At 41.3% G+C, this 15239-nt stretch overlaps 1 protein-coding gene across 2 annotated transcripts in view; it reads left to right on the top strand.

The window, feature by feature from the left end:
* Positions 1 to 15239, top strand: part of iffo2b (intermediate filament family orphan 2b) — a 156925-nt gene that overhangs the window by 106417 nt on the left and 35269 nt on the right. For both annotated transcript variants that reach the window (XM_084316032.1, XM_084316031.1), the window contains exons 2-3: positions 13090 to 13150; positions 14149 to 14244. In XM_084316032.1, the coding sequence (XP_084172158.1) occupies positions 13090 to 13150; positions 14149 to 14244 (157 nt within the window). The remainder of the gene's footprint in view (positions 1 to 13089; positions 13151 to 14148; positions 14245 to 15239) is intronic.

The raw sequence follows: 15239 nt of genomic DNA, 5'->3' as shown, positions 1-15239 counted from the left end.
CCGTGATTTTGGGAGCGGTAACGAGGTTTGTTCCTTCCATTCGTTCCCTGGTGGCATGCGGGTTGTGCATGTGCGTAGTCGTGGGGTCAAGCCACGGTCTGCTCACCCTGTGCGTTGAGTTGCTCGAGTTCCTCTTCGCACGGTCGGATCCGTCTCCCTCCCGTCCTCCAATAGGGAGGGTATCCCTCCATTAGGGAGGGTCGGGGGGCTCGGTCCTCCCCGGTTCTGATGGTTGTGGGGGGCCTCAGTGGGGTACATTTGTCAAGCATCAGCTCCCGCTCAGCTCCTGTTGTGCAATAGACGCTGAGCGGAAGCTAATACGACATAGAACAGTAGGTTATGAATAACCATGTTCTATGAGTATAGTGACGCTCAGCGTCTAGACGCCACTGCGGCCCTTGATCTTGCCTTGTGGTGAAAGATTGAGAAGGAGATGAGTGTGTGGCCACACCCCTGCTTATATAGGTAGCAGATGGGGGTGTGGCCAGACGGATGTTGGTATGTAAAGGTACATTTTGTGAGTTTTTATTCAGTGCACATGCACAAGAGTGAGATATGTGCAATAGACGCTGAGCGTCACTATACTCATAGAACATGGTTATATTCATAACCTACTGATACGTGTTTTTGACCTTTGACTGTTATCCGACTACTCTAATTGCCCATTGGACTATTTTTGCTGGTATTCAATAAATATATTTTATTTATTGAAATTGTGCTTGTGTGGACAGTTGAATTTGTTTGTTTTTTAACCGTGCCGAGTCTGAACACCACCAGGCTCGTCACAATATATATATATATTGGGGGCATATATATAAATATATGCTGTAAATATAAATATATCAATGTAAATATGTGGTATATACAGCACTGTTGTACATGCTCTCATACAGAGTATATGGGTAGACTATAGTATGAGGTGGGTAGTTAAGATTATTATGATTATTATGATTACAGTTTAGGGCAGTTGTAGATAGTGAAAGCAGTAGGTAGGTATAGATTGAGTCTAGGAAACAGAGTTCAGTTGTACAGTCTGGGTAACAAAGCTTAGCGTGAAGGCAATGGAGTCAGAGTTCAGAGTTCATGGTATGAGGGGGGGGTTTGAAGATGTCAGTTAAGACCCCGGACAGCAGCCGGGATGCCACCAGAGACCGGCGATGGAACCTTCAACTCCAACATGAGAGGAACGTCCACATGTTGTCTCTGTTGCTGATCTCAGTTTGACTCAATATGAACCATGTTGTCTCTGTTGCTGATCTCAGTTTGACTCAATATGAACCATGTTGTCTCTGTTGCTGGTCTCAGTTTGACTCAATATGAACCATGTTGTCTCTGTTGCTGATCTTAGTTTGACTCAATATGAACCATGTTGTCTCTGTTGCTGATCTCAGTTTGACTCAATATGAACCATGTTGTCTCTGTTGCTGATCGCAGTTTGACTCAATATGAACCGTGTTGTCTCTGTTGCTGATCGCAGTTTGACTCAATATGAACCGTGTTGTCTCTGTTGCTGATCTCAGTTTGACTCAATATGAACCATGTTGTCTCTGTTGCTGATCTTAGTTTGACTCAATATGAACCATGTTGTCTCTGTTGCTGATCTCAGTTTGACTCAATATGAACCATGTTGTCTCTGTTGCTGATCTCAGTTTGACTCAATATGAACCATGTTGTCTCTGTTGCTGTTCTCAGTTTGACTCAATATGAACCATGTTGTCTCTGTTGCTGATCTAAGTTTGACTCAATATGAACCATGTTGTCTCTGTTGCTGTTCTCAGTTTGACGCGAGGCCCTGTGCGACCGCACTGCTCGCACACCCCCTGAGGCGGTCCTGACTGTATGTATATAAGAGTACTAGTATATCTACTAGGGGTGGGGGGGAAATCGATACGTAGTAGTATCGCGATACTTTGCGTGGCGATACTGTATCGATACAGGGACGCCAAGTATCGATATTTAATTATTCATAAAAAAATATATATATATATTTTCTTTTGTATTTTGTATTTTTTTTTATAAGGAAGTTGCATTGTTCATTTCAATACCTGTAATAGTACAGTAGTCCACACACATGTGTGCATTCAGTTAAGTTGGAATATGACAAATACAAACAGTTCAGTTTGTCAGTGTTCATCTGTCTGCTTGAGAAAATCCCATGTACTGCAATAGAAATGATTGAAGTGAGATTAACAGACTGAACTTTATTTTATTAGATAAAACATGTTGACAAAGTTTTACTTTGCAGTTGAAAAAAGGTAATAAATCGCAATATATCGCAATATTAATATCGCAATACTCAGCATATCGCAATATATTTAAGTGATTATTCAAGTATCGTGATAGTATCGTATCGTGAGGCCTCTGGTGATTCCCACCCCTAATATCTACTGTATGTATATAAGAATACTAGCAGGGTTTCCGTTGTCCGGTAATTACCGGTTTTTGATTGGCAAAATCTGTTGAAGTCCGACATATTTAATCTCTCCGGTCATAATGTCCGGTGAAAATAATTCCCTCTAAGCACAATTTGATTATTTTAATTGTATTAAAATAGGCTAAAATTAAATAGCCTATGCGATGAACGAAACAATCATTACATTTGTTTCATTGATGCTTCACCAAGCAGGTCTAATAATGACAACGATGTTGTCAGCGGGAGCTTGGTGCTGGATTTGCGAGAGCATGCAGCTGCAGAGCTGCAGAACCCACAGAGCTGTGCCCGCACAATGCAGTACTCCAATTCAGCCATTGGCAATTCAGCTGTTGGGTGGGGGGTGCTGCTGAGCGGTCCCCAGACCGGACCTGAAAACACAGCTGGCTCTGCGGCTCTGCAGCTGCATGCTCTCGCAAATCCAGCACTGAAGTCGTTGGGAGGTGGAGATAGTCATCACGCAAACCCACGATAATGATGCCGTCTCTCTCTGCCAAATTTCTGAGTTCTTCGCTTGATATAATTAATACAAATGTCCAATATAACGGAATTCGTTAGCTCATAAAAATGTGATTATAACAGACTGCTGTTTATTAATGTCGGGCAGACTGCCCACCGACACCTCAAGTCGGCAGCAGCACGAAGTCTCGAGGGACTTATTTTATTTGGAATATATTAATGACTAGGGATGGGTACCTTTCACATTTGAACCGATACAGTACCGGTACCGGTACCTGTGAATCGATACCGGTACCCAACGGTACCTTTTTTCTGTACTTTAGTCTCAAGAAATGTTATTTACCTACCTCAGTTGTGAAAAAACAAAAATCCAAACTTCAAATAACTACAATTTCGACCGTTTTCGGCTTGCCATTGCTCCGACTGCTTTGTTGTTGAATAAAGTCAAATCCTAGGTAAGCATATATTGTGCGTGTGAACGTTGACATGAAAAGAAAAAAGGTAAAAAAATAAATAAAATTATTTTATTTCATTTTTTTGGTATCTCACTTGAATCGATACTCGGTAGTACCGACGTGTTTCGGTTCGGTACCTCAAAAGTACCTAATTCGGTACCCATCCCTATTAATGACTATATACGCAAAAGTAGCCTAGTTTTAAGTTAAAATATTATAAATGCCTTGAGGATGTCATTCTTTATATAGCCTGCCTGTCAATTGTTTTTAAGCTCAATAAACTCTGACCGGAATTTATCCCATTTGTCACTGAGACCGGCAACAATTTTTTCTAGCGGAAACCCTGAATACTAGTATAATCTACTGTATGTATATGTATATATCTACTGTATGTATATAAGAGTACTAGTATATCTACTGTATGTATATATATCGCTTCCCTCATCAAGTTCCACCCCTCTCTCTCTGCTCATCTCTTTTCTCTCCCTCTCTCTCGCTTGCTCGTTCTCTGCTGTCTCTGTCGGCACTCAATGATGACTCAATTCAGTGAGGGAGAATATTGTGAGATGTGAATTGGAAGAATGCGACAAAATGAGAATTAGAGACATAGACCCCATTAATATAAACCCACATAGCTAGAAAACAATGCTAAACACTGGAAAAGGCCATTCGTAAGATAGTTCCCCTTTAAAGTGTTATTAGATAGATTTTCATTCTCGATTTGGTCTGGTTTAGTTCGCGAGAGGCAACCATTTTGAAAAAATGTAACCATGGGAATTGTAGTTTTTTTGCTGCCATTTTGTAGAGGCCATTGCTATCTCTGGATCAGCGTTGTAATTTTTTAGAACTACACTTCCTGAAAGCCTCTATGGGGTTTCAAGCTTCATACTTCTGTATGCATTTTTTTTTATAACTCTTTATTATTCGGGATAATAAAACACAAAACTTAACTTTATTGACATATATTGAAGCACAGTCTCTTCCCTATTTTTAGCATGTAACAACAATTAGATTTGAAAATAGTTTCAAAACTGTTGCACCCTGATAAAAAAAAAAAAAAGCTAATGTATTTACAGTAGATTTCATTATCTGTACTTATGCATGCCTGGTGATACTAAATCTAGGGCTGTCTTAAATACTTCGAAGCTTCGAAGCTTCGTTCGATGGCACAAGCTTCGAACATTAAAAAATAAGTTATTTATTTTATTTTTTACTTCGATTTTTGTGTGTGTGTGTGTGTGTGTGTGTGTGTGTGTGGGGGGGGGGGGGGGGGGGGGGGGGGGGGGGGGGGGGGGGGGGGCGGGGGACAAATACACTGGAGGAAAGTAACCCAGCTCAGCACTGCCCAAATTATATCATCACTATTGCCTGTTTGAAGGATATCATCCTCAAACACATATACACCTACATGCCTTGTAGAATTCCACACATAAGAAAGAAAGATACTGGGATGAATAAACAAAATAGGAAATAAAATGTAGAAATGCATGCAATACATAAATAAATATGAATCTTCATATATGAAATAGAACATTTAGATAAGGTGCTACTGAGATGTTTTGGTGAGTTCTTTGTTTTTTTGTGGAAGTAGCCCTTCTACATTGCCGGACCATGTAGAATCCGGACCTTGTAGACTGACATAATTCTGTGCATAGTTTAGTCTACACAGGCCATATTTCAAATAATCAAAATCTTACTTCATTCATCTTAAACATTCTTGATTTGGGGGATTGGTAGTTCCCATGAAATCTGAAGTTGTTCAAACGACAACAGCGATCCACCTTGAATTAAATCACACAGCCGAGTGAAACCTTGTTGGCTGCATCACAGTCACGAAAGGGGATATCCACTTTATTTATAGAGCACATAAATATAGAGCACATAAAAACAACAAAGTTTACCAAAGTGCTGTACAAGTCCCACAACATAAGATAAAAAAAATAAAAATAAAAATTATTAATAATTTTTTTTGAAGCTTCGAATTAAAATCGAAGCTCGGCCCCGAAGCTTCGATTGCCAAAAAAAGCTTTCGAAGGTCAGCCCTAAGTCAAAATCCAAATTGAACTCTGCCATTTGAAAGATAATATGTATATATATAAATGTGCGAATTGGCTATAATAAGGTAATTTATAAGCTTGCTATTCTATATTCTATAATAATATTTCAAATTGCATTGGTCCGGATGGGAGAATTCAGTACTGTATCTACAGAACCTTCTGTTTATTTTTTTTATTATTATCTTTTTCCCCCTCCTTTTTCCGATTTTTCTCCCATCCCACTGTTAGTCGTTATGCCAATTCCCAACCCCCTTCCTTAGTGTTACATCCCCTCACACTCCAGTTCTCAGGCTGCAGCTGGTTTGAAAGCGAAAGTAAACCGGCTTCTCTGCTGGCTGTGGCTCCAAGGGAGTTGAACAGTTCTGGCTCTGCTAGTTTCTTTTCTATCTTTTGGCGCTTTTTTGGTGGACAAACCACCGCACATGTGCACCGTGACTCATGACTGGAGACTAGCTCTGCTAGCACACATACTGTGTACAGACGGTTTAAAACTGTATTTTAAATTAGAAAGCAAACAAAATAAAAGAGAAAAATAAATCTCAATTTGGTCAGTATTGTCATTTGGACAAGCAAAGCCATTACTTTAAGTTGCAGGCAAGAAAGACAAGTCTGTCCACTGTCTCTGGTTTTAAAACTGCCCTGTTGCAGGTCAAAAAAGAATAATAAAAAAAAATTATATATTTTTTTTCAATATTTTTTTTTATATCGATTATTAAAATATATCGCGATACGGGCGGTCAGGTGGCGTAACGGAGATTGCGTTCGTCACCAAACCCCGGAGCGGCTAGATTCGCCTGTTCGAATCCAGCTCACAGCTCCGGGGTTGTCACCAGCTTGGCTGGCCGTTCACACTAATACAATTGGCAGTATTAGAGGGTGGGAGAAGCTGGCGGGGTGGGTCCGGGTCGTTGTAAACAGCGACTCCTACAGTTCGGTCGGGGCGCCTGCTAAGCGCAGATAGGACTTGAGTGGGATAGTGTGATCCTTCCACACGCTACGCCCTCTCAATGAGAATCCGCGCTGCCAGGTGAAAAGAAGCGGTTGATTGGCTGGACGTGTGTCGGAGGAAGCACGTGATAGCCTCCACTCTCCCAGACCGACTGTGAGGGGTAAGTGCGCAGCGACCAGGAAGGGGATTGGGAATTGGCATAACGACTAACATTGGGATGGGAGAAAATCTGAGGAAAATGGAGGGGGAAAAAGATCAATAAAAAAAAAATATATATATATATATCGCGATAATTATCGTTATCGTTATATCGCCCAGCCCTATGTTATTCACTGTCAAAATGGAAAGAAAAATCATAATTCATATTCTCCTTTGTTTCATCACAATTTAAGCAAGCCTAGTAATAGACACAATCTTTCTAACACTGTGAATACATTCACTGAGGTCCATAGATGTCCCTAGATACCAAGAATATGCAAATGGGCCTTGTAGAAGTGGAGCAATATTCCATTTACTTAGGTATGTATTTTAGGCAGATTTTCAGAAAATAGGGCTCGGGCCGCCTAAGATGTTAAAGGAAGGGGGGGAAAAGGACACTTTAAGAAAATAACTTGTTGTGATTATTGCATAGTATAGTTAGTAATAGCAAGTATAGCATAGGGACATAGAAGTGCCTTTATTAAGTCATAGCTGCTCAACATTGTATTGCAATTATCTCAGGATTTATTAACATGTCTATTTTATCATGTCTATTTTATGTCTACTTTATCATCTTCTACTTATTTTATTTACTATTGCCGACACTGAATAAAGATATCAACTTACTCTTCCTGTCCTGAATGATTATTTATATCAAGCATAAATACGACACAGATTATTTATTAAAATATGACACTAGGGATGCACCGATACCACTTTTCCACTGCAGAGTCCTAAACATTCAGTATCAGCCTGATAATAAGTACTGATCCAATCTATTGTTTTTACAGTATAGACTTACTGTAGACCATCAGTTTGAGATATAATCAGTTTTTCTCCAATTTCTGAAAGATCAAACATGCTTATCTGTAAAAAATGCAGCAAATCAAGTTTCTTTGCTTTGATTTCTGACATGGTAGCAGGTTTTAGTATTATGTTTCTCTTAGTAACTCTAACGGATTAAAATTACCTCTTTTATGTGTAATCCAGTTACATGTAATCAGGTACTTCCCCAACCCTGGACATAGCACACAGCTGGAGCCTGGAGGATTTCAGATTATTAGTCTGGTGTTACAGAGACAAATGTCTCAGAGATGAAACGGTCTCAGTTGCAGATCCCAGACAGCCTCCTGCCATCTTTGCCCTTGTAAGGAGACTCCAGTGTCTGTTCACTTGACTCAGACCAATGGTATATAATGCATCATCATCCAGGGACCCGTCCCTTCTGGGAGGGGTTGTGCAGAGGCAAGATCATAATGCCTTTCTCTCCCATGCTGTAGTGTCGTCTTTGTTTGGATTAGCCATTCACAGTGGTATTTATCTGTGTGTGTGTTTATGTGAGCAACTGTGAGCCCAGAGCAACTGTGGTTTTCTGCTCGACACTTATGGCTTCCTAACCACTCCAAAGAATGAGGAAACACCTGCTCCTTCCATCAACAATGGCTTTGACTTTGGTATGCATGCCATGAATTTGACTCCATGCATGGTAGACAGTGACGTAGAGCAGTGTTTCTCAACTGGTGGGTCGCGACCCAAAAGTGGGTCGCAGGGCCGTTTTGAGTGGGTCGCGGATGTGTGAAAAAAAAAAAAGTAAACAATTTTTTTATTTTATTTTTTTGCACTACCTATCTTTGGGAACGTGGCTTCTCAGCTCTGGTCCAGCTGAAGACAAAGCAGAGGAACAGATTGGACATTGAGCACAACCTCAGAGTTGCTTTGTCTACCATCACCCCAGACTTTGAGACTCTTGTCAGGAGCAAACAACATCCCCAGTTATACCATTAGTTCCCTGGGATGTTAAGCTAAGAAGTCTGCTAAGAAGGATATATTATTTATTATTATTATTTTATTTCATTGGGTTTTTAGTCCTAGTTGCACTTTTTTTGCAACCCCAGTTATCTCATTAGTTCCCCCAAACTTAGGAATGTTATGTTAAGCTAAGAAATCTGCTAAGAAGCATATTATTTATTATTATTTTATTTCATTGGGTTTTTAGCCCTAGTTGCACTTTTGTTGCAACCCCAGTTATCCCATCAGTTCCCCAAAACGTAGGTATGTTATGTTAAGCTAAGAAATCTGCTAAGAAGCATATATTATTTATTATTATTTTAGGTTTTTAGCCCTAGTTGCACTTTTGTTGCACTTTTTTGTGTTTATTTCATGTTTTTAGTGCATGAAAGATTGTGTATTACTGCAAAAAAAAACTTAACACATCCACCGCCGGAAACACTATAAAGCATTATTGCCCGCCATGCTTTGACCGCCAGATCTCGCTGTACAGCGTTATTGAGATCAATATTTCATTTTTTCGCCATGGCATTCATAATTCATATATACACCTCCGATGCTGCAGCTGGACCCTATAGGTGACGGCAACAACGGCTCAATACCGCCGCCTGGTGGATGGTCGGGCGAGTTACACTCGGAACAACAGGAAGTGGCCGATGTGCGTCAATTAAATTCATCCGGCCGTCAGACATTGTTGCAAGGCTCCCGACAGACACAATGTACATAATGGATCGCTTTATAAACTTAATAATCTATATGATTTCAGCGTTTATTGCGACATACAAACCGGAAATGGACCTAGGCGATCGACGTCCTATACTTGTAGAGCCATATGAAATCCGTTTTATTTTTTTCCAAATTCCATTTTATTTTTTTCCAAATTCCGTTTTTTCCGTTTTAATATTTCAGAATTCTGTATTTTGCTTTGTACGCTCATTTTACCATCAGAAATAGTGTCTTAATAAGTGGGAATGAATAAATGTCCACAATTTAATAAGATATAACAGTCCATTTAATAGGGCTGTCTTAAATACTTCGAAGCTTCGTTTCTATGGGCATGGGATTCGAATATGAAAATAAATGTTGATTATTTAAAAAAAAAAAAAAAATATTATATATATTTTTGCAAAATCAACTCTGCCTCTCTTTGTTAACTACAACAAGCAATGCTGTTTGTTATTTAAGATGAGGTCGGACTCGGCACTGACAGATTTGTGTTCATTATGCTGCTTTTATAAAGCCTCAAATGACGGCTTACGATATTTCATGAAAGCAAAGTGTTTTTTTTGTCTAAGATTTTAAAAGGTTTAAACTTTACAGCACTGACAAAGTTGAACAAAGTGATGTACAAGTCCCACAACATAAAAAAAAAGTAAAAAAAAAAAAAAAAAAAAAAAAAATTTTTATAGTTTATTCCATTTTTATTGCCCAATTCCGTGATTCCGTCCGCGATTCCGTGATCGCGGATTCCATATGGCTCTATATACTTGGGATATTTCACCGCCAGTCTCTTTGATGCACGGTAAGAGGACACTAACGTTATTTTCAGCCCAATTGTTTATTCATTTCACTGCAAACCGATCAATATATCACCCATACTACATAAAGCCGTTACTGATGATCAGGGAATTATAAACGACCCCCCCCCCCCTTTCCTCCACGCATGATGAAGCATAAAGTATACGATCATATACAGTTGAATTTTTTAATATAGCGTGTATAGGGAATAAACGGCAATCGATAATCTATATATGCGTTTAGGCCTATAACTCACGTTCTAGGAATTACTGCAGAAAACGATAAAAATATACTTATATTCTAGAAGGTATTTTTGTATGAATGTATGAATGAAAAAGTATAACGTTCTTACATCCTGAACGATAGATAATCGATGTTGAATGGGCCATAGTAATGTCAATTTAGCAATACAATTTAAAAAGTTATAGCCCTGCAAAGAAGGTAAACATCTCCATAGGCTTACAGTGGTGGCAGACTAGGTATATTGATGGGTATAACCAATGGCAGGGAATGTGTTAATGACTAAGGAAAATGTTGGGTCCCGAGGCTAGACCAGTTGAGAACCACTGACGTAGAGAGCCTCACTTAATCACATGACCTTACTCTGGCTAGTACCTGCCCTTCCAGCTTAAAAGGAAATGACGTTGAGGTCCTTCAGGAAGTGATCGCCACCGATACGGAGTGGTGACCAACTGTTCTTGTGTCCGCAGACGACTCGATGCAGTTGTGTGAACTCCTCTGACCTCACTGTGACTCCTGCGGCAGGCGGGCAGAGTGTTGTGGACACAGTTTAAAGCAGCTCTGCCAGCGTTTTCAGAGCAAGGCTTCAATCACAGCGTGGGCCAGGGAGCCCTGCCAAGAAATACGTCTCACTAATTAGACTAGTCTATATTCAGGGGCTCCTGAATAGAATAGAAACGAGGTTTGAGTTTTGTTGGGAAAATGTACCCTGTGTTTACGAGTGTTTACCCCTCTTCTCTCTCGGTATCCATGGTAAACGCTGTGGTGACGGTAATGTCCCCAGCAACAGGAGAGTCAATCCGATGTCACCCTGCTATCCACAGGAAAACATTCATGGACAGGCACTCACTCACTCACTCACTCACTCACTCACTCACTCACTCACTCACTCACTCACTCACTCACTCACTCACTCACTCACTCACTCACTCACTCACTCACTCACTCACTCACTCACACTTACTCACTCACTCACTCACTCAACACTCACTCAACACTCACCCACACTCACTCACTCACTCACTCACTCACTCACTCACTCAGCACTCACTCAACACTCACTCAACACTCACTCAACACTCACTCACACTCACTCACTCAACACTCACTCAACACTCACTCAACACTCACTCACACTCACTCACTCAACACTCACTCAACACTCACTCAACACTCACTCAACACTCACTCACACTCACTCACTCAACACTCACCCACACTCACTCACTCACTCACTCAACATTCACTCACTCACACACTCACTGACTCACTCACTCAACACTCACTCACTCAACACTCACCCACACACACTCACACACACTGACTCACTCACTCAACACTCACTCACTCACTCACTCACTCACTCACTCACTCACTCACTCACTCACTCACTCACTCAACACTCACCCACACTCACTCACTCACTCACTCACTCACTCACTCAACACTCACCCACACACACTCACTCACACACACACATTCACTCACTCACTCACTCACTCACTCACTCACTCACTCACTCACTCACTCACTCACTCACTCACTGACTCACTCACTCACTCACTCACTCACTCACTCACTCACTCACTCACTCACTCACACACTCACTCACTCTGACTCACGCGCAGAACTAGATCCCTCTATCTTTGTATTCTCCCTCTGTGTTGATGCAGCCAGCCATCAGAGCAGCTCACGGTCACATGGCTGCCTGTGTGTTGATGCAGCCAGCCATCAGAGTAGCTCACGGTCACATGGCTGCCTCTGTGTTGATGCAGCCAGCCATCAGAGTAGCTCACGGTCACATGGCTGCCTCTGTGTTGATGCAGCCAGCCATCAGAGTAGCTCACGGTCACATGGCTGCCTCTGTGTTGATGCAGCCAGCCATCAGAGTAGCTCACGGTCACATGGCTGCCTGTGTGAACGCCGTGGGTTACCTCATGTTACTGAATGAGTTCTCTGTCCAACTCCAACATCCGCTTTAGGATGCATCCGTGACTCAGCGTGCATGTCCTGATATCTCATATCTCAGTTAGAGAAGAGTCTATTAGCAGCATTCCCAGCTGACTGGTGCTATAAGTGCTGATTATGCCATGCCTTGAGTACATGCCAGGTACTTCGCTGGAGGTAAATAGACTGCCGTTTTTTATAGATTTGTCTTCTTGTCACCATGGCCGGCTGAGTGACAAGCGTGTTGCTAATCATAAGTTATGACTACGAGCAGTAGGAAGGTCAGGCAGTTTATTTGTACTCATACCCATCAGTGATATGCTGTGTCACCTCATATGCAAACATAACATGTGGTGAAATCTTTTGATTAATGTTTTTTTATGAATGAATAATTTAACCTACATCATTATCCTTCTCAATATACCTGTGTCATCATAATTAATTATTTTGCTCAAGCTTTTGCCCGTAATAGGATCAGCCCTATCTGTGCAAGGTTATGTATTGCAAAAATACGTGGATGAAGCAGCAGAGCCTTAATTCAATTGTTACCCCTGAATTCTGGCCAAAGAGATTTTGGGTAATGGCTTCCCCTGCTGTCAGGACTTCACAAGGAATGAATGAGGCAGAAAGGCAAAGCCATGGCAGGGGCTGCGGCAGAGAGACCCCGCCCTTCAGGGCTCAAGTCACATCTTACTTCCATCCCCTACTAGGAGCTTTAACTACCCTATCAGTTTCTAGGGTATTTCCGATCCTAATACAAAGGTTCAACCTGATCCCTTTCTTTTTCAAAGAAAGGGAGGATGGAATTCCATTCTCTCTGCCTCTCTCTCTCTTAAAAAGAAATGACGAGACAAAGGAGGAGGGGGACAGAAGACTGGAAACGGGTGGGAGTTGGGTGGGAACCCTGCGCCGTCAAGGGCGTAATGTGTAATCAGAGATGGGAGTACTAGCCCACACAAGCACCATGACCCTGTCTGAGTGGAATGCTGGGGAGTGCAGAGTGCTGCTACCGCTGACCCCACCATGTGCTCTCTGTGTGTGTTGCAGATGGGAAGAGGAGCTGTCCAGACGAGAGCAGATGGAGATGGTGGTGACGACCATGCAGGAGGTAGGACAGTATAAATAACACCCACCTACTCATTTCCATTTTAAGTCGTTAATTGATTTTCCTTTATGTTAATAATTACCATTTACCAAATATATATATAATTCATTGTTTCCTGTAACACGATAAGCCCATCTCTGGTTTCACAATCAATTTCACAAATATGCTTTGGTCTGTAACAAGCTCTACACTTAAAGCTGCACCGGGTAGTTTGGGGGGAATAAAACATACCTCTCAAAAGTCCAAATGAAGTATGATATATCTTTAGTATATAATATATAAAGTCACAAGAGAAAACCTGGAACACTGGAGCACTGTTTGAAACTAGAAATTATCTGTTTGGCTGTGGTATTGTATACACACAAATATGTATGTCTTCTAATGGCCAGGGATGACTGACCTGACAATTCATACAATACACATGTGATGTGTGAGGGATGAGCTGTTTGTTACAAATCGTGAAGCAGCAATCTATATTGTGTCTAAATGATTTAACAATTGAAATCAGCGTTAATTGTACGCCATAACCAGCTAGTGTTACTCATAACATGATTTGCAGACTTCTGGCTGGGCAGTCAGAGTTTCGGTTTTGAATTGTGGGCTACCTAATGTAAACGCTAGCATTTCCTATTGGAAACAACTTGTGTATGCTAAAGGGACATCAATCCCAATGAAATACCCAAACTACCTGAAAGGAACATGCCAACATTTTGGGAAATTAGCTTACCGTCTTCTCCAGAGAGAGACAAGAAGATAGATACGAGTTTCCTTTCTGTGCGTTCAGTAGAAAGCTATCTGGCTGCATGTTAGCCTAGCTTAGCACAATGAATGGAACCATTTACATTTACAATATTTCTCTCACATTGTACATCCTTGTGATTGAAGATTAAATATGTTTTGATTAGTAACAGTTTGTTTAACCAACTATCGATATGTATAATGTGTGTGTGTGCTGCAATATGTGCTTTTGTTGTTGAAACGTTTTTCTGACTACCTTCCAGAGTGCTGAGGAGTCCCTGGAGATCCAGGATGAGATGAGCGAGAAGATTGAGCGACTGAAGGCTGAACTCGTGGTGTTCAAGAGCCTGATGACTGACGTGAGTTCTAGCTTCTCACTGAGCTTGCGCTGACGTCCCATTCATTTCTCCCAGTGACTGACGACAAGGACAGTGTCACCCTGTACAAATCACGAGGACACACACAATGTCATAAATGCATTCTCTCACAGATGGAACTGGTCTTACACAAAGTGTCCTGCCTGTGAGCCGCCACTAGGGGTAGAGTGGCTAACTGTGAGTGAGTGACTGAAGGACTGCCTGACAGACATACAGACAGACAGACTGAATGAAGTGTGAGTGGCAGAGTAAGTTAGATGTGGTGCATCACCTCCTCTTCTAAAGCTATATGGCAAAATACAGTAACATTTAAAGGCACACACGCCAACATCATGGGAAATGTGCTTAACGTCTTCTCCAGAGTCAGACAAGAACATAGATACCAATTTCCATGCTGTATGTTCAGTAGAAAGCTATCCGGCTGTAAGTTAGCCTAGCTTAGCACAAATGAAACAGGAACTTGGTATCTATCTTCTTGTCTGACTCTGGAGAAGACGGTGCATTTTCCATAATGTTGGCATGCTCCTTTAAATTATTATAACTGCGGCGCTGGCTAAATAGTTTTCTTCACACTGATGACAGAAATTCATAAAAAGCACCACGGGTCAAATGCAATTGGCATGCAGATGTCCAGACATGCCAGATATACACCCTCATTTGGATTCAGGGGGAATATATAAAGCCAGAACGGCTCCGAGACAAGCATTCATTCAACAGCTCGCAGGCTTCATAAACAACAGTACTATATCAACAGGACCTCCCGTTCTACACAGCTCTGTATTGTTCCCCAGGAAGTTGGGCTTCTGGAGTGATATACAGCTAATTACTATACTGCGGCTATAGGCCCAGCCTTAGATTGTGATTGGTCAGGGATGAATACAGGTTGCCCTGTATTTCTTTTGAAATAATTTTTTGTTTAGCCTGCCTACTGTATCTTCATACTGGCTTGTGTATATTATGGTTTCTGGATCTTCTTC

Source organism: Notolepis coatsorum, assembly GCF_963971535.1.
Source record: "Notolepis coatsorum genome assembly, chromosome: 6".
NCBI lineage: Eukaryota > Metazoa > Chordata > Actinopteri > Aulopiformes > Paralepididae > Notolepis > Notolepis coatsorum.
This window is presented reverse-complemented; position numbering and strand designations above follow the sequence as displayed.